Source organism: Hyperoodon ampullatus (genome assembly GCF_949752795.1).
Source record: "Hyperoodon ampullatus genome assembly, chromosome: 2".
NCBI lineage: Eukaryota > Metazoa > Chordata > Mammalia > Artiodactyla > Ziphiidae > Hyperoodon > Hyperoodon ampullatus.
The window spans coordinates 96,069,045-96,090,423 of NC_136915.1; the positions used below are offsets into that span (position 1 = coordinate 96,069,045).

General features: G+C 36.9%; 1 protein-coding gene across 2 annotated transcripts in view; it reads right to left on the minus strand.

Annotated features, from left to right (window-relative positions):
* Positions 1-21,379, minus strand: part of VAV3 (vav guanine nucleotide exchange factor 3) — a gene marked incomplete at its 5' end in the record, with an annotated part of 403,292 nt that overhangs the window by 113,277 nt on the left and 268,636 nt on the right. For both annotated transcript variants that reach the window (XM_079697986.1, XM_079697985.1), the window contains 2 exons: positions 13,245-13,290; positions 18,732-18,757. In XM_079697986.1, coding sequence (XP_079554112.1) covers positions 13,245-13,290; positions 18,732-18,757 — 72 coding nt within the window. The remainder of the gene's footprint in view (positions 1-13,244; positions 13,291-18,731; positions 18,758-21,379) is intronic.

Here is a 21,379-nt window from a genome sequence, read left to right on the forward strand (position 1 = left end):
CAGAATATCAAACCTAGCAAGAGACTGATAACTTTATTCAAATATCTGTAGTTGTATATAAATGCACTTTTATTGATGTACTTGTTAGATACCTCGTCTCCCTGTCCTGTGCCCTTCTTTAGTCCACAATGAATCTCCTTCATCCTGCCTACCTAGTCAACAACACCATTCATAAGTGACCACACACACTTTGGTGGTTCCTCATACACCACATGCTATTACTGTTGGACATGTTTATGTTTGTATGTCTTATCTCTCCAACAAAATTCCAAGGTCCTCAAAGACAGGGAAGCTTCCATATATTTCTAATATCTCTGCAGAAGAAAGTGAGTCTCAAAAGTTATCTGTAAAGAACAATTAAAAAAAACCGAACAAGCTTTTCTTTTCATTCAAATTAAAAATTTAAAAATCAACTTGAGTTGAATACACAAAAAGGTAAATAATTGCCAGTATGAGTCATTTTGATAGAAATTCCACAAACTATTCCAATGTTCTAATTAATTTGATAACCATTCTCACTATTTGTGTATAGAACGACTATAAGATTATAAACAGTTATGATACTAAGGATTACTTTATCAGTGTCTGTCCTCTTTCCCGGTATCAGGGTGATATTACTTGTATCAAATATTGTTATTTGAAGCCAATACTTTTGCTTCAACTGGCTCCTCTCATTTACCTCACTTCAGACTAAAGTTCGGGAACAAGATTACCTGATTCGCATAAGTTGTTGGCTCATAAGAAATTTGTGAAGTTTCTTTGCCTACTTAGCATTATATGGCATGTTCTTTTGCTTCTGAAATGGGATAGTATTTGACTAGCAGGGCCACAGATATAACAAAGGAAGTCCAGGTCATACCTGACCTTCCAAGTGAGGAATGATTTTTCGATGATAAAAATGTTAAAAGCAGCTCACCAGGTTCCTTTTCAGAATATTTTTCTAAATATGTAATAAATGCATACTTTTTTTCTAAGACATAATTACTATAGTAATAGAAATTATAAGTTAAAAGTGTATAAATGATCCAGAAGTGGGTTCAGTATATAGTACTCCAAATGTTTTTTAATTTCAATAATCACATTATTGATGCCATGCTTCCCACCTAAATGCCCCCCTCCACCCCACCCCATGTACATCTTCAAATATTCACCTTCCCCTCTTTTTCCTACGCCGGAGGTAACAGAGCTGTGTAAAAGACTGGGCTTGGCAAGGCATGGGCAAACCTGCTAGATGACAGCAATAGTGACCCTTTGTGAGCTCAGAATGAGCCTTCAAAGGGAAAAATAAATCCTCCCCAAGCGAAAAAAAGATGTGAGGAAGGGACTGTGATGTACGTTTCAGAAAAATATCATCATGGTAAAGGGAATTAGGAAGGCAGTCCTGAAAATAACTACAAGGGGATCAAATGCCTTAGTGCAAAACCAGTCTTTTTGTCCATAGTTTAATAGAAGCTTGGGAAAATCAGCTATTTTAAAAGCCGGAGCAGGCTCTCCAGCACTTGTGCACAGCTTGGATTTCTCATTTCTCTGCAATGAATCTTAATCACTAAGTTCTATTGTCCCAGTTTTTTCAAGTTCATTCTTTCAATGTGAAATGTATTTTTACAGTTTTACAATTATGCTCCTAATATTTAGATTAGGATTTATGTTTGATGAGAAATTCGTTTTAGAGGTGACAGAAAAGACAGAAGTAGGTTTGACTGATTAATACGGAAATATCGTAATCTACAGATACTTTATTACTTATTTACTATAGACAAAAGCTCACTTACTAAAACTTCACGAATATACATTTGTCTCCCTCAAAAAAAAAAAAAAGGAAAAAAGAAAAATGTAGTTTTAGATAAATAATTTTAAAAATCCTGGGTTGCTATTTTTCTCATCAATGTTTTCTATATGACAATTAAAAAGATAAAAGTTCTCTATTGAGCAAATTGGCATTATGTTTAAAAGCAAATCTAAAAGAAATCAACAATTCTGTTTAGATTTGGAATGGGTTTACCAATATTTTGAAATTAAAACATTAAGGAAAACTGTATTAAGTTGTAATTCAATGCAAAAAACCAGCATAACAAAAATTTTATTTATATAAATGAAAATGTATATAGACAACTCAGCTTAAAAGCAATCTTAGCCTACATTTGCTTCTTCTTTTCCAATTCCTTTTGCTTTTTTGCACTTATTACACAATTAGATCTTTTTATATGTTTACCAGACTATTCCCTAATTATTTTTATGACACTATACCATACCATAATGAATCAGAGTATAAAATAGAATATTAAAATATTTTATATGCACACTCATCTACATGCATTTATGCAATCAAGACTTTGTGCCTGTATCTACTCCTTCCTTAGGCAGAATATAAACTGTGGAGGGGGGCCATGTTTTATAATTAATGACATTGCTGGTGCTTATTGTTGTATAAGATACGAAGTTGGTAATGAAAAAAAGATGTCTTGAATTCCTTTCTTCATAAGGAACAGATAGGAATGGCATTATCTACCAATCCTATCCACCTGAAAGAGAAAGTGACCATCTTTGAAGATGTCTCTTCTAAGAAACAGTAAGACATCTCCTCAGTGAACAAGAAAAAACACTGTTTCTAAGCCACATTTTTCTCTTCATAATCAAGAGTTCAAAATTGAACACATGCGACGCAAGAGCTCTCAGAAAGAACTCTGCTCACTTACTATTCAAGGTTATCACAAATCACATGAGTAACGTAAGATCAGAAGGAAAATGAGGTACCTAAACATTTCCCACCTACTCCATCTAATCTTTAGGTAGTGCAACACAGAACAACGGCCTGGATTTTTTAAAAGCTAGTGACTGTGGACTTAAATACGAGATGCTATGAGTTCCACAAATATGAGATAATTTTGCAATAGTCTAAAAACACAGGGTTGATTAAAAGAACACATATGCTGGTATATAGATTTGCCACATGCAAACTAAAATAAATCTTGTATCTTCTCTACTCAGACAGAAGAAAACTTTTAAAGCTCAGTATTAAAATTTAATTGGTAACTTTGACCTTGGGTTCCACTTTAGGTGAAATATATTACACCAGTGCTCAGATTTTCTTGAGATTTATGATCTCCTGTTCTTGAAAAAGGCCTAGCACCTCCGTGTTCCTGAAATAATTGATTTGTCTCTTACAAGTGTTATTTTCCTGAAACCAACATCTGTCTCAGGAAGAAAAGTACAAACTGATGAAAATACCCTGCTATATTTAAAACATCCAAAAGAGCTACCAGAATTTGCATCTAACACATTACTATTACTATATTTATAAAAGCAGTCAAGATCATAAATTGATAAATTTCTTAGCACATAATAGAAGACAAGAAAAAGTCAACTAAACTGCAAAGCCATTTGTAAATATTATCTATAAAGATTAACTACAATTATTAATAAAAAGTAGAAGTTTTAAATATGCAAATAAGACACAGCGTAAACCTCACATCTTTCGTGGTTTGAACTGAACTCCACAATATTTGCTTTTAACCTTGGGAGTTTTTCTTTCTTTGTTTCTTTATTGTAATCACAAACACTACTAACTTCACCAAAAAACTCTCAACCACCACTGTTGATTGTGTCTCTTCTTAAAGATAAGCAAAATATCATGGAAGCCATCAGGTAAGTAGGGAACAACAGCAAATCTGAAAATGACTGTGATAATGTAACTTCTAGTTTCACCTAGAATTCAACATAAAATTCTGAGTTTCTTTGCAAAGAAATAATTGGCAAATACTTTTGATTCTCCTACACATGACAAAACGTCCAATATTTAATATGCTCTACCACAAAGTAATTATTATAATAATTGCCACCTCTTAGCATTTACTACATACTTGGCACTGTTATAAGTACTTTTCATGTATTAACTCATGTAATGCTCGAAACAACTTTGTAAGGTAGCTACTATTATTAATCTCCTTTTACAAATGAGGAAACTACAGAGAGGAAGCAAATTGCCAAAGGTCAACAGCAAGTAAACAGCTAAGTTGGGTCCTCAGCCTAGGCAATGTGGCTCAGAGCCATGCTTCCCACCATTGGACTATTCCATATTCCTTGAGTATACTTGTCCACTTTATCAGCAGGAGGAATTTAAAAAGCAAGAGAGTCAGTGCATGCAGAATAAGTATATAGCCATTCATTTAACAAATATTTATTAAGCACCAACTGAAACCGTATGAAAGTCCCTGTGTCCATGTCCTTTGAAGTAAAAGGCTTTTGCTTTAATTTCCCAGGCCTCCCTTGAGTCTCAAAAGGCTGGCTCAAGAGTTAATGATTGGGAAATGTGAAGATGACGGAGAAAAAAAGAATAGCTGTGGGCTGGGGAACTGGTAACAATTTAGACTAGAAATCCACCACATGGCAGAATCACGGAACTCACAGTTCCCTGTAAGATACAGAAAAGTCCTGACACACATTCCTAAATTGTTTTTACAGGGAGCAGACCCCCTCCAGATGAAAACTGCTGATCACAAAAATGTACACCCTAGACTGGTTGAAACCAGAAAGCTGATGATGCTTGAAATTTCACCCTGATGCCAACCAATCCAAGAATTGTGCAGGAGCTGATCACACACCTTGTAGTTCCCTCCCTGAAAGTCTTTTGAGCATGAGCTGCCCATTCTTCTCCGTTGGTGCCCTGCAATAAATGTTGTACTTTCGTTCACCACAACCTGGTGTCAGTAGATTGGCTTCACTGCCCGAGGATGAGTGGACCTAAGTTTGGTTCAGTAATACTACTACCCAAAGAACTATGCATTAAGTTCCTTTCCAGAACAAAAGGTCTATGGAGAAGATATGTAATTTACTTTGGACATGGCTCTGAAATTTGGACCTGGTGAAGTGGTTACATCTGACCTCCCAAATTCTTTAATCACTTTTTTTCTACAAGCCACTCTAAGTGAGGCCCTGGAAAGTAGTCAGTGTGTTAACACTTGGAAAAGACAGCTAAAATAGCTAAAAGAGAAAAGATTAAAGGACCTTTCATAGTAAAAACACTGATAGCAAATAATGCTCCTTGGAAGCAGTGTGTCCATGCTTAGGAGGTCTCAGTTTTATTGATCCCTTCTTTAAATATCCTGGGGTGAAACTTCTCCCACACAACTGTGAAAATCTTAACAATAGTTACATCAGGATCAACTCAGAGTAAGACAGTCATCAAGCTAGAGTTAACGTTGAGCAAAAAAGCTTTGCAACTTGCCAATAGAAAGTAATAAACAAAAATAAACAGAAAGAAGCAAAGATAAAAAGACAACCAACTCTAAACACATAATTCAAGCCTAACATCAAAAGACACTCTAGACAGACGGGCGCGAGCCGCGGCTGAAAGCGCGGAGCCCAGTGACGGGCGTGGGACGCTGGGGCTGCGGCTGCCGCCGCCAAGAGGCCTGTGTGCGAGCACAGGTCACTGTCCACGCCCCCCTTCCGGGGAGTCTGTGCAGCCCGTCACTGCCGGGGTCCCGGGATCCAGGGATGGCTTCCCTGGGAGAACGCACGGCGCGCCTCGGGCTGGTGCAACGTCACGCCGACCTCCGCCGCTGCAGGCTCGCCCTGCACTCCGTGCCCCTCCCTCCCGCCCGGCCTGAGTGAGCCAGAGTCCCCGAAGAGGCTGCTCCTTTAACCCTGTCCTGTCTGAGCGAAGAACAGACGCCCTCCGGCGACCTACACGCAGAGGCGGGGCCAAATCCAAAGCTGAGACCCTGGAGCTGTGAGAACAAAGAAGAGAAAGGGAAATCTCTCCCAGCAGCCTGAGAAGCAGCGGATTAAAGCTCCACAATCAACTTGATGTACCCTGCATCTGTGGAATACATGAATAGACAACAAATCATCCCAAATTGAGGAGCCAGGAGTCGGTGCTGTGCCTCTGAGGTGGGAGAGCCAACTTCAGGACACTGGTCCACAAGAGACCTCCCAGCTCCACATAATATCAAACGGCGAAAATCTTCCAGAGATCTCCATCTCAACACCAACACCCAGCTTCACTCAACGACCAGCAAGCCACAGTGCTGGACACCCTATGCCAAACAACTAGCAAGACAGGAACACAACACCACCCATTAGCAGAGAGGCTGCCTAAAATCATAAAAAGTCTGCAGACACCCCAAAACACACCACCAGACGTGGACCTGCCCACCAGAAAGACAAGATCCAGCCTCATCCACCAGAACACAGGCACTAGTCCCCTCCACCAGGAAGCCTACACAGCCCACTAAACCAACCTCAGCCACTGGGGACAGACACCAAAAACAACGGGAACTACGAACCTGCAGCCTGCAAAAAGGAGACCCCAAACACAGTAAGATGAGCAAAATGAGAAGACAGAAAAACAAACAGCAGGGGAAGGAGCAAGATAAAAACCCACCAGACCTAACAAATGAAGAGGTAATAGGCAGTCTACCTGAAAAAGAATTCAGAATAATGATGGTAAAGATGATCCAAGATTCTATTTCCCAGATCCAAAATCTTGGAAATAGAATAGACAAAATGCAAGAAACAGTTAACAAGGACCTAGAAGAACTAAAGATGAATCAAGCATCGATTACAAACACAATAAATGAAATGAAAAATACTCTAGATGGGATCCATAGCAGAATAACTGAGGCAGAAGAACGGATAAGTGAGGTGGAAGATAAAATAGTGGAAATAACTGATGCAGAGCAAAACAAAGAAAAAAGAATGAAAAGAACAGAGGACAGTCTCAGAGACCTCTAGGACAACATTAAACACACCAACATTCGAATTATAGGGGTTCCAGAAGAAGAAGAGAAAAAGAAAGGGATGGAGAAAATATTTGAAGAGATTATAGTTGAAAACTTCCCTAATATGGGAAAGGAAATAGTTAATCAAGTCCAGGAGGCACAGAGAGTCCCATACAGAATAAATCCAAGGAGAAATACGCCAAGACACATATTAATCAAACTGTCAAAAATTAAACACAAAGAAATCATATTAAAAGCAGCAAGGGAAAAACAACAAATAACACACAAGGGAATCCCCATCAGGATAACAGCTGATCTCTCAGCAGAAACTCTACAAGCCAGAAGGGAGTGGCAGGACATAATTAAAGTGATGAAGGAGAAAAACCTGCAACCAAGATTACTCTACCCAGCAAGGATCTCATTCAGATTTGATGGAGAAATTAAAACGTTTACAGACAAGCAAAAGCTGAGAGAGTTCAGCACCACCAAACCAGCTTTACAACAAATGCTAAAGGAACTACTCTAGGCAAGAAACACAACAGAAGGAAAAGACCTACAATAACGAACCCAAAACAATTAAGAAAATGGGAATAGGAACATACATATCAATAATTACCTTAAATGCAAATGGACTAAATGCTCCCACCAAAAGACACAGACTGGCTGAATGGATACAAAAACAAGACCCATATATATGCTGTCTACAAGAGACCCACTTCAGACCTGGAGACACATACAAACTGAAAGTAAGGGGATGGAAAAAGATATTCCATGCAAATGGAAACCAAAAGAAAGCTGGAGTAGCAATTCTCATATCAGACAAAATGGACTTTAAAATAAAGACTACTAGAAGAGACAAAGAAGGACACTACATAATGATCAAGGGATCGATCCAAGAAGAAGATATAACAATTGTAAATATTTATGCACCAAACATAGGAGCACCTCAATACATAAGGCAAATACTAACAGCCATAAAAGGGGAAATCGACAGTAACACAATCATAGTAGGAGACTTTAACACCCCACTTTCACCAATGGACAGATCATCCAAAATGAAAATAAATAAGGAAACACAAGCTGTAAATGATACATTAAACAAGATGGACTTAATTGATATGTATAGGACATTCCATCCAAAAACAACAGAATACACATTTTTCTCAAGTGCTCATGGAACATTCTCCAGGATAGATCATATCTTGGGTCACAAATCAAGCTTTGATAAATTTAAGAAAATTGAAATTGTATCAACTATCTTTTCTGACCACAATGCTATGAGACTAGATATCAATAACAGGAAAAGAGCTGTAAAAAATACAAACACATGGAGGCTAAACAATACACTACTTAATAACAAAGTGAGCACTGAAGAAATCAAAAAGGAAATTAAAAAATACCTAGAAACAAATGACAATGGAGACACCACGACCCAAAACCTATGGGATGCAGCAAAAGCAGTTCTAAGAGGGAAGTTTATAGCAATACAATCCTACCTTAAGAAACAGGAAACATCTCGAATAAACAACCTAACCTTGCACCTAAAGCAATTAGAGAAAGAAGAACAAAAACATCCCAAAGTTAGCAGAAGGAAAGAAATCATAAAAATCAGATCAGAAATAAATGAAAAAGAAATGAAGGAAACGATAGAAAGATCAATAAAACTAAAAGCTGGTTCTTTGAGAAGATAAACAAAATTGATAAACCATTAGCCAGACTCATCAAGAAAAAAAGGGAGAAGACTCAAGTCAATAGAATTAGAAATGAAAAAGGAGAAGTAACAACTGACACTGCAAAAATACAAAACATCATGAGAGATTACTACAAGCAACTCTATGCCAATAAAATGGACAACCTGGAAGAAATGGACAAATCCGTAGAAATGCACAACCTGCCAAGACTGAATCAGGAAGAAATAGAAAATATGAACAGACCAATCACAAGCACTGAAATTGAAACTGTGATAAAAAATCTTCCAACAAATAAACGCCCAGGACCAGATGGCTTCACAGGCGAATTCTATCAAGCATTTAGAGAAGAGCTAACACCTATCCTTCTCAAACTCTTCCAAAATATAGCAGAGGGCGGAACACTCCCAATGTCATTCTACGAGGCCACCATCACCTCGATACCAAAACCAGACAAGGATGTCACAAAGAAAGAAAACTACAGGCCAATATCACTGATGAACATAGATGCAAAAATCCTCAACAAAATACTAGCAAACAGAATCCAACAGCACATTAAAAGGATCATACACCATGATCAAGTGGGGTTTATTCCAGGAATGCAAGGATTCTTCAATATACGCAAATAAATCAACATGATACACCATATTAAAAAATTGAAGGAGAAAAACCATATGATAATCTCAATAGATGCAGAGAAAGCTTTCGACAAAATTCAACACCCATTTATGATAAAAACCCTGCAGAAAGCAGGCATAGAGGGAACTTTCCTCAACATAATAAAGGCCATATATGACAAACCCACAGCCAGCATCGTCCTCAATGGTGAAAAACTGAAACCATTTCCACTAAGATCAGGAACAAGACAAGGTTGCCCACTCTCACCACTCTTATTCAACCTAGTTTTGGAAGTTTTAGCCACAGCAATCAGAGAAGAAAAGGAAATAAAAGGAATCCAAATTGAAAAAGAAGAAGTAAAGCTGTCACTGTTTGCAGATGACATGATACTATACACAGAGAATCCTAAAGATGCTACCGGAAAACTACTAGAGCTAATCAATGAATTTGGTAAAGTAGCAGGATACAAAATTAATGCACAGAAATCTCTGGCATTCCTATATACTAATGATGAAAAATCTGAAAGTGAAATCAAGGAAACACTCCCATTTACCATTGCAACAAAAAGAAAAAAATGTCTAGGAATAAACCTACCTAAGGAGACAAAAGACCTGTATGCAGAAAATTATAAGACACTGATGAAAGAAATTAAAGATGATACAAATAGACGGAGAGATGTGCCATGTTCTTGGATTGGAAGAATCAACATTGTGAAAATGACTCTACTACCCAAAGCAATCTACAGATTCAATGCAATCCCTATCAAACTACCACTGGCATTTTTCACAGAACTAGAACAAAAAATTTCATAATTTGTATGGAAACACAAAAGACCCCGAATAGCCAAAGCAATCTTGAGAACGAAAAATGGAGCTGGAGGAATCAGGCTCCCTGACTTCAGACTATACTACAAAGCTACAGTAATCAAGACAGTATGGTACTGGCACAAAAACAGAAAGATAGATCAATGGAACAGGATAGAAAGCCCAGAGATAAACCCACGCACATATGGTCACCTTATCTTTGATAAAGGAGGCAGGAATGTACAGTGGAGAAAAGACAGTCTCTTCGATAAGTGGTGCTGGGAAAACTGGACAGGGACATGTAAAAGTATGAGATTAGATCGCTCCCTAACACCATACACAAAAATAAGTTCAAAATGGATTAAAGACCTAAATGTAAGGCCAGACACTATCAAACTCTTAGAGGTAAACATAGGCAGAACACTCTATGACATAAATCACAGCAAGATCCTTTTTGACCCACCTCCTAGAGAAATGGAAATAAAGACAAAAATAAACACATGGGACCTAATGAAACGTAAAAGCTTTTGCACAGCAAAGGAAACCATAAACAAGACCAAAAGACAACGCTCAGAATGGGAGAAAATATTTGCAAATGAAGCAACTGACAAAGGAGTAATCTCCAAAATTTATAAGCAGCTCATGCAGCTCAATAACAAAAAAACAAACAACCCAATCCAAAAATGGGCAGAAGACCTAAATAGACATTTCTCCACAGAAGATATACAGATTGCCAACAAACACATGAAAGGATGCTCAACATCTTTACTCATTAGAGAAATGCAAATCAAAACTACAATGAGATATCATCTCACACCAGTCAGAATGGCCATCATCAAAAAATCTACAAACAATAAATGCTGGAGAGGGTGTGGAAAAAAGGGAACGCTCTTGCACTGCTGGTGGGAATGTGAATTGGTACAGCCACTATGGAGAACGGTATGGAGGTTCCTTAAAAAACTACAAATAGAACTACCATATGACCCAGCAATCCCACTACTGGGCATATACCCTGAGAAAACCATAATTCAAAAAGAGTCATGTACCAAAATGTTCATAGCAGCCCTATTTACAATAGCCCGGAGATGGAAACAACCTAAGTGTCCATCATCGGATGAATGGATAAAGAAGATGTGGCACATATATACAATGGAATATTACTCAGCCATAAAAAGAAACGAAATTGAGCTATTTGTAATGAGGTGGATGGACCTAGAGTCTGTCATACAGAGTGAAGTAAGTCAGAAAGAGAAAGACAAATACTGTATGCTGACACATATATATGGAATTTAAGAAAAAAAAATGTCATGAAGAACATAGGGGTAAGACAGGAATAAAGACACAGACCTACTAGAGAATGGACTTGAGGAAATGGGGAGGGGGAAGGGTAAGCTGGGACAAAGTGAAAGAGCGGCATGGACATATATACACTACCAAACGTAAGGTAGATAGCTAGTGGGAAGCAGCCGCGTAGCACAGGGAGATCAGCTCGGTGCTTTGTGACCGCCTGGAGTGGTGGGATAGGGAGGGTGGGAGGGAGACGCAAAAGGGAGGGGATATGGGAACACATGTGTATGTATAACTGATTAAATTTGTTATAAAAAATAATAAATAAAATAAAATAAAAAATAAAAAATAAAATAAATAAATTTAAAAAAAAGACACTCTACAGGGAGAAATGATTATTACATTAGGATCTACAACAGGCAAGATCATCAACTATTTGCTTTCTTTTCAAAAGTGTGGAAAAATGAGAAAACACATATGTATTTACTATACCTAATGGAAAGCTATGTGTGTGAGTGTATATATATATATATATATATATATACAGCTATGTATATTATATATAATGCATATATTTTTTCCCCAAACATAACATATGGCACTACTTCTTTTGTATTTATAAGTTTATTCTTCATGAAGTTCTAAAAACTTTGGACAAATATAAATACCAGAGAGTTATATCTATAGAAAGCCATCACCTTTAGGATAAAGGAATATAAACTATTTTATTATTGGTCCAGTTTGCCATATTTATAATCTGTGAATTCATTTACCTCCCTTTAAATAATCTAAGGGCTCCTAAAAATTCTGGCTATAATGTACATAGTTAAAAGTCAAATGTTTTCCTACTGACACACTGTATATATAGAAATGCATTTCCTTGGGGGAAAATAGATTAAATGAAAATGCCCATAGAAGAAAGAGAAAATATTTTAAAATAATATTTATAAAGTTTAGGTAATTTTCAGAAACAGAAATACTCTAACTCATACAAAATAAAGAAAAAATATTATGTTTACAGTCATACACTCCTACTAAATAGAACAGAAGAAGTCACTTTTAAATATTATTGTAGAGTTTTCTGCAAAGGGTATCATCTTGGGAAAGTCAGACACAATAAAAAAGTAAATCAGAACCCCTAATTTTTTTAATGGCCTTAATTTTGTTCTGTACTTAAAAGATTTAAACTGATCTCAGGACACAAGTGAGGCAATTTCTAGCCAGAGGCAACAAAGCTCCCATAAATCTTTTCAAACAGCTCATAAAGTGGCATGGCTACCAGGGGTGTGGTTTCAGTGAAAAGCTATAATGCTTTGAAAGCTAAACTTTACAACTAGGTGAACACTGTTTACGATGAGAAAACAAAACGCATAATCCAGATTATTTTCCAGCAAGACTACTCTATATTTCATGTTCTACTTGATTTATTATTAAGTTCATATATTTGGAATCCTTTAGCCATGAATATCTTTTACTCACAATAATATGACCATATACACGACAAATCTTTGGTAATTAAACTATGGAAGGCATTGCTTAATGGACGAAAAATAATTATATGAAAATAATGACAGGGTCAACCTCATGATATTAAACAGGAAACAACTGAATGCTCTCTGCAGACAAAGAATTGGTCTCTGGAGAGGACACTTGTTCGCAAAGTCCTTAAACTCATTCTTGTATTATAAAATAATATAGATATAGGATAAAGAAAAGTATTTTCCCAAATGGGGAGGGTACCAAAGTTGTCTGGTTTATGACCTCCCCCCACCCCCTCAGAACATGCTGATTTTTTAAGTGCTGGTTGATTTTTTTCCAGGTTTGGGAGGGAGCAGGGAAAGGGTGTTGGATATGTTAGCATTAACCAGGCACCCTGAGGCTGTTCAGTAAGCAAATAACCAGCTCAACTGCTGACTGAGGAAAGACTGTGGTTCTGATGGTTACTCATCACATGACCCTGTCTTAGGTAAATGATTTACACAGTAGACGGTCGCCTCCTGGTCACACATTATATACCAAACTGTGAGGAACAGAGGCCAACAATCTGTCTGACTTTCTACAGCAATTCCCATATACTTTCATAATCACTTAACTGAAAAAATGATTATAGATGTTTAATCACACACCTGGATCCACCTGTCTGGCCGTTCTTCGGAGTCCATTGGTCCGTTTCTGTACCGAAAGGTAAAACAAAGAACAACAAAGATTTCGTGTTATCAAATTGTATTATTTTGTGACACTTTGGAAGTCCAATGAATGTTGCACTTTTTCCATTTAACACTACGACATTTAAAATAGATAACCAACAAGGACCTACTGTATAGCACAGGGAACTCTGCTTAATACTCTGTAATGAGTTGCATGGGAAAAGAATATAAAAAAGAGTGGATACGTGTATATGTATAACTGATTCACTTTGCTGTACAGCAGAAACTAACGCAACATTGTAAATCAACTACACTCCAAAAAAAATTTTTTTTAAAGTATGACTAAATTTGATCAAAACACTTGGTTCCAAGGTTTCTTTTTATAATTTTTGTTTCTCTAATAAGTCTTCCACTTGAACAACACTGCATTTGATAAATCATTGATATAGCACTATGGGAAAGAAATATCTTTTCATTCACCATCTCTGGGGATTATGACACATTTTTTTAAGTCATAATGACTATAGGAATTATGAAAACAAAGCCCAAGTAGCCATTTTTGCTTAGAAAATGCTCCCAACAAAGAGTTTTGACCTCCAAAACTCTAACGCAGCTATTTTTGAGGCCTGACAGACCAGGGACTGGAGAAAGTATACAACCTCCAAACAAAGATCTCAAGCTCTGATTTTAGCAAACACTTAAATGAGAATGGTGTTTTCATTATGGATCAGTGATATCTGAATATTTTAAGAAACAAAACAGCCATGCAGCTTGTGAACCATGAAAGTAAATTCTTATTATAGAAAAGGAATCCATATGAAAAATTGTGCATTACAAAAATTATAGATAAGATGCAAAACAAAAGAGGTTTTAAATCTTTGAAAATGCCTGTTTATACATTCAATTTCACAAGCATTAAATTCATTCCTACCTAATAACTATGGTAATCTGACTAATTAATAAGAACTTGATTTTCACTTTTTGTTATATAACAAAAAGTTTTCATATTTTGGAAATTTGAATTTCCAAATTTCATATATATATGAAATGCTCAGTCTATAACTACCATATAATTCACATATTCACAAAAGCAACTCACTTTCTACATGTGTTGGGGTTTGTGCCTGTGTGTAGAGACTTGGTTTCATTCAGAGCAGACTTGGCTTTGCCAAGCACACATTAGCCATGGGTTTTTCTTAGGGTTCTTCCTGTTGTTTTTATTCATAAGTTAAACGGGCCTCAAAGCAGACGTCAGGGTTCTCAGGTAAAAGCAAATTGGAGAATTATTAAAAATATAAATTTTGTTTTTAACCCAACTACTTTTAAAATGGATTTGTGAAGGCCTAATATGATCATTAAATCAGCATTGAAGCTATACTGAACAAGGTGGATGGCTATACTGAAAAAAAAAAAACCTAGTATAAAGAGAGCGTTGTGAGTGAGGAGAAGAAAATATCACACTGGGCTTCTTAACAGCCAAGCCCAAAATGGGGAAGCATGATGAGTTATAGGTTCATATCCAATAACATGGAAGAAAACTGCTTTCCAAAAAAAATCTTTTTTGTCTAAAATTTTATAAAATTTTTGGAGCTCTCTACATAAATGACAATATTTTCAACAAGAAAATATATAATGATGGATGTCTTTTGGCTATTTACCTCCTGCCTTTTCCTCCACCTTCTTAATGTACAACAGAAGCTGTTTTTCTACTACTCTAACTCCTCTTACTATCAAAGTGCTTGAAAGGCAAGAAAGAATTCAAACTTTGGGTCTTATTCCTACTAGCCCTAAACTAGTACTATTTAAAAACTATTAACCTAGAAAGTGAAAAAGAGCATTTCAGTTCAAGGGCAACTCTATATGACCCTGAAGTTAGGATTAAAATAGGGAACATGGTGCAATTATTAAGAGTATGAATTCTATAATCTGACTGCATAAATTCAAATTCAGACCCTCCCTGTCACTTGACACCTGTTTGGGAGCAAATTAGTTAAAGTCTCTATGCCTGTTTTTTCATCTATAAAATGGGGATAATAACAGCACCTATTTCATAGCATTTGTGGTGAGAGTTAAATGAGTTAATTTATGTTAAATGCTTGGAACAGTTCCTGACACATAGTGAGGATTATTAAGTGTTAGCTTATTATTATTATTGATATCATTGTCATTATTATTCATTTCATGATATTTTGAATGTTTAAACTCAGGTAAATGGTAAATTTTGCTACTAAAGTATTACCCTACTATTTATAATTTAGGTTTTTCCTCCTGAAAGTCATTGCAAATCAGTGACCCTGAAAACAAACATTTCTACAGGAAGAGTAGGCAGTGGAACAAACTATGATCTGGTGCATTTTAAAAAAGAGAGAAGCTACTTAGACCAAGTACATTGGAGATCTTGAGATTTATTATACTTTAAAAGCACCTAAAAAGTATTTTATATTGTAAAAAATTTGGAAATGTTTAGCAGAACATATTTAAACAATTTTAAAGTACAAATTTCAACTGTCATTTTATCGTATCTTATCCAACATACTCCTCTCCCCCACCTATATTCTCAAAAGCCTGGGATAGAGCTGGACAAGATGCTGTCCCTAGCAGGGACACATCCAGTTGCCACCCCTGGGAGCTCTCAGTTACAGCCCCATGAGATCGGACAATCAGTCTTCAGCACATTCTCAGCTTCTTTGATCTACGGAGAAGTAGGGGATGGGTGGGTGGGGACAACCAACCAACCTGATTTTATTTCTTGCTTCATTACCTATTACCTTGTCTTTCTCTAAAAGAAATGCCTTTATCGTCCAAGAATCTCTCTTCATGCCTCTTTTAGGAGAAACCTAATTCCCTCTGTTGATTTTACCAACACAACAAGCAAAGTTTCATTTGCTATATGAAACTGGCTTTGGTTCCTCTACCTATTTTAAAAGCAGAAAAACCTACATTAAGGAATAGATTTGAAGTAGATATATATTAAATAGATATGTGATGATAACCCTGCTTCCTGGAGCTAGAAGTGGCTTCTGAAGGTCCACTCCAGAATGGGAGGCAAGATGAACATCCCAGGTTAGGGAGGCCCAGGGTGATCCTGTGGCTATAGAGAACTGACCTACCTTGAGAATGAAGTGTGAAATTAAAAATTCACAATCATGGCCATTGAAAGGGGAATAGAAGAGGACTACGAATTGGTACATGGAGAAAAAGAAGACCTCCAAGAGAGGGGGGAAAAATCACAGAGCTTACAAAAGGCCTTCATTGGTACTTCTGGGAAGACTCCTAAACATCATATAAGCATCTGCCTCAGAGAGTGAATACACCTTCCACAAAGTCTTGGTGGGGAGGTATGGAGTGAAAGATGTTTCTTAACATTCTTTTGCTATACTTCTCCCTTATGCTAAGCTAAAGTTTCCAAATAGGTTGGCCAGTATAAGATTTTACTATAATTATCCATCCAAAGTAGAGATTATTAGCAGAATCACACATTAAATAAAAATTACACTTTGTGTAATCAAAAGTTAAGCAAGTCACTGAAGCAAGTCACTAAAATACTGATGCTGCATTTAAAAAAAATCAATGTGAAAATTAATTCCTTTCAGAATAGGCTTATGTGTAATTTTTAAGAGTATAAAATGCCTGGAGAGAATTATTTTGTATCAGTGTGAAAATTATTAGCCACTTCTTATTAGCACACTTTCTGTCTGTAAATACGCCCAGTTCTCACTGTTTAAATAAAATCAAGTGAAATCATCTTGCCCAGGGCAGGGGTTGGGGGATACATGTATACCTTTATCTAAGAGGGTAAAGGTAAAGGTAAAGTAAAATTGAGTTAAAGTTCAAAGCTCTACCAGGAAATCTGTCTCAATTATCTAATAACAGTGTGAGAGTAAGAGAAAGAAGGCTACTTTCCAAGATCTTCATTGACACTGCTGGAAGAATCCTTACAGTCTTGATGAAAAATCTTACCTATTGACTAAACACTAAAAACAAGTTTATGTTAATTTATTTTAGCCCTAGCAGAACTCGCATGACCTATCTTTTAAATATTATTATCCTGTTATGCATTCCTTGAGCTAGATTCTAAAGTCTAAAATATAGTCAACTGATAACATTTAAAGGGTGCATGTGAATTTCCTCACATCACATTCTTGATACCCTGTATGTACAAATTATATGCTTATGCAAAAAAGTAAAAACAGAGTTACCTCTTGTTTGACATCTTGCTGTGCTTTTCATTATTTTTACCAACTATATAAATGCCAGCCTATTAAAAACATACTAATACTATACTACTCTTAATGAGATATAATTGTCATGTGCTAAAATAATTTGACATAGAGTGCTTTTTGTCATTCTTTTATTCTGAAATTCTCAGATTACTATATTTCTGTTTCATATAACTAATCACAGACATTTTACATTTTAATTTTCTTTGCTATGATTTTTTTGGGAGGTCAGGTAAGAAATGTATTATTTTTGGTTGACAGCCAAGGTACTGGTTGCCTGTAATCTGCTATATTTTTCATTCTTTCATATTTTCTTAAAAGAGCTTTATTCTGAGAGGTGACAGGGATCTCATACTTCTAAGCCATTAGACCTCAGACTCTGTGTGAAACCAAAAGGATATGTTATCAGATTTTGATTTCATCAATAAGACATGATATGAATCACATTTGTGCTCAAATGGAAAACTGGCAGAAACACATAACCACATCCTTAGATGAAGAACCTTAGAACTTTTTAGTACTAGCGAATGTTGGGCAGTGTCAATGTTTCATGATAGGGGACAGGTCTACTGACTTCCTGGGATGAGGGCCACCCTTCCTTCTGTCCTAGCAGGATCAAAGAGATTCATTCCAAGAGAATGCCTTCAGATGCATTAAGTTTTTATTTTTAATTACTTTTAAATTTTAATTAAAACATTAAAGTAACAAATAGGAAAACACATTTGCTGGAACAACTTTAGATGGTATAACGAGGCAGGAAGTCTGCTTGAACTTACAGTTGAGAGACTGAAAGTGATGTAGTGTGTCATTTATTTTATTTATAAATTTTATAAAAGTGAATTTCTGTTGATTTGGTTATGTATTAAGTTTTATAAGCCTCAGGGTTTGTGGAATTCTGTAGCTGGGAACTAGGGAAAGGTACCCCCATATTAGTACCACAACACTGCTACAATATTTATTTGAAATTTACCTGAATAAGTGAGTACCTAAGATTCTGAAATGTCCCATCTCACACACATTCTGAGATGAAATATTCACATTTTTCCTCTACCTAAGATCTTCAGATGGTATCTGAAAATTCCTCTGATTTACCCTGTGCATTTCACTCACTTGATTGCTCACTCTAGCTCTGTTTCTATCCATTTTAAAAGGCACATTTAACATTCTAGGAGTTCGAGCCTGCTTAAGTTAGCAAACAATTTGAAATGCAAAAGTTATACAAAAAAAATGTAAACGTTAACCTTACCTCGGATGGTTTGAGCGTCGCTTGTTCTGAAACAAATGTAAAAATTGGCATTGTCAGTTATTTTGTTTGGTTAGCAACCTTAACTTGTTCTCTGCAGCTTGGTAAAACACTACTGCTTTGTTTTCCTAACATATCTGTAATATATTTCCAGGGTCCCTCAGGCAGGACTAGTAATTGTTTTGCAACCGGGTTCTCTTGCCTTATTGGCTTGTCAGGAAAGTGACTCATAGTACTAAATGACTTCTAGGTTATGCTTAACTTTTTCAATTGTTTATTAAGCAATTTCAACCCAACCACATAAAGCTCCTTGAAACAGGGACTTGCACTAAGTTTATGTGCAAAAGAGAAAGCTAGGTGGGAACCTTTCTTTCAACACACCCAGTTTTAAGAATTAAACACAAATAATTTACAAACGTAGTACACTGACTATAACAATTGCACACTTAACACATACAATTTGCACATGAATTTTTCTGCATTAAGGGGCTATTATTGCTTTTGGTTTTAATTTGGGGGAAATACAGTTTGATTTAAAGATGGAAATTAAAAAAGGACAGGATTCAATTCTAATGCTAATTTTCCTTTCATCTCAGTGTACCTGTCTATAAATAGAAACAACAATCTCCATTACATTTCAGTTCCTGAAAATGACTAACAGGTAGGAAGAGCCCTGAGATCTTCAAGTAAGTAACATGGCAGAGGGCAAAGGGTACCTCTGAAAGGAAAGGCACACACTGCATGTGGAAAAAGCTGGTGGCTAATATTTTGCTTCCTTTCCCCATATCCAGGAGCACCTATGCATGTTATAATTTCTCCAGACAGTGAAGAAAAACACCTCATCATTTTGCGCCTATGCCTATACTTTTCTCAACCAGAATGATCCTCCGAAGAAGGATCTGAGAAGAGAACACACTGATGTAAATATCAGGAGAGAAAGGGAAGCTCTGTCAGCCTAAATGAACCTCCTATAGAGGTTCCAAGAAGCCTCACAACCAGAGTTCCAGGGGAAAAGTACCAGAACACCTTACTAGCTGTCACAGATTGCTTGACGCAGGACGACTGCCTGGGGCATGGAACAGGAGGTTTGGGGGCTTTTTGTTTTTTAAAGGACTATTCCTGATTAATGGAACTGAAGACGCATGAGCAAAAAGTCACCTTTCTGGAGAAAAGCAAAGCCTGCATTTCTTTGTCAATTTCAACCCTAACATACTAACTTTCATACATAACTGCCTTCTATGAAGTCATTTTTACCAGGTCTGAAGTTGGCCTTTACAAAGGGCAGAAAGGTATTTTCCTTTCCCTCTCTGCTAGAAATATGCAAAGTTTCAGAAGAAAGACTGCTTAAGAGAACTGGATTGGGGAGAGAATCTATGAAAGTACCATTCTGCTGGATTCTGTGCCCAGACTTAGAACCCAGGTTAGGTGAACTTGGGTTCCTAACAGAACAGTTGTGATACCTGTTTCACTGGTTTGACCAGAAAGACCTATATGCCAGAAAAGCCCTACACTACTTTCTTCTTCTACTGTTCAGTTAAAGAGCCTGAACTGGGAATCACAATCTACAAGAAGCACCAAACAGGAGGGCAGTTTAAGTTTTCCATCCAAGGAGATTGAGGAAAGCTTTGATATTTCCAGATGACCTCTAAAATGGGAAAACCTCAGATCTTTCATGGTCAGTGTTTAAAAATGAGTGTGCACCTTAATTTTAATTCAGAAGTATTTTTTTTCCTGACTCTGCAGAGAAGTGTTTTTAATGTCCTGGTGAAGTAGTTCTGTTATAATATGCTTTAAATGTATTTTATTTTTGGCATAAAACCTATGATAGCCCACGTGGCAGTAGTTGGCACACCACGTTCCAGGAGTGCTCTGGGCTTCCTCAGGAAGAGGAAACGATGGTATCTAAGGTGATGATCTAGCTATGCAGATACTTGCACCTCTTTACCCAGAAAACAGATCTGGGAACAGAAGCCCCTCATTTACAGGCCCTTCTTATGTTGTTGCTTAGTGCAAGCCGGCCAGCTCCCGGCATGAGTGAGCACTGACCACGGAACACAAGAGGCATGAATGCGACTGGCAAAGTGAGGAATAAACTAGACTCGGCTGACCACCTTACCCAACACTCTCTCCTTCATTTCTCCCACTGGTTGTTGTCTTCTGCTTTCTTTCTCTGCATCTCATCAAGCAACTCAGCTTTCCTCATAATTCTTATTGGATGTACCTGCTCTTCACAAAGCCTCCTCTGTGTAACCCAGATAGGAAAATGGAAAATGGGCTTTGTGCTGGATGCAACTCCAACTCTGAGGACATGAGTCCTTAATTGGGGCTTACCCTTTCCTTGCCACTACTCCCTGTCCTCACGGCCACCACATTCCCCCACCTTCTCCACTGCCACCCAGGAAAGAGGCCTATTTCTTCCATGGACTTGGCATCGAGCTGTTCACACTGTGATCTGCTCATGCTGGGCAGAGCAATAAATAATGGCTCTTGAAAGTCTGAGCTTTTATTTCCTCATATTTCATGGCAAGGTTCTGTAAATATTCTGAGGATAGGGCAAAAGCCAAAGGACTAGAAATAACTCTTAGAATCTGTTCCGAGTTCAGAAATTCTTAGCCAGGCTCCTTTATTTATACTTTTGTACTTGTTCCAGG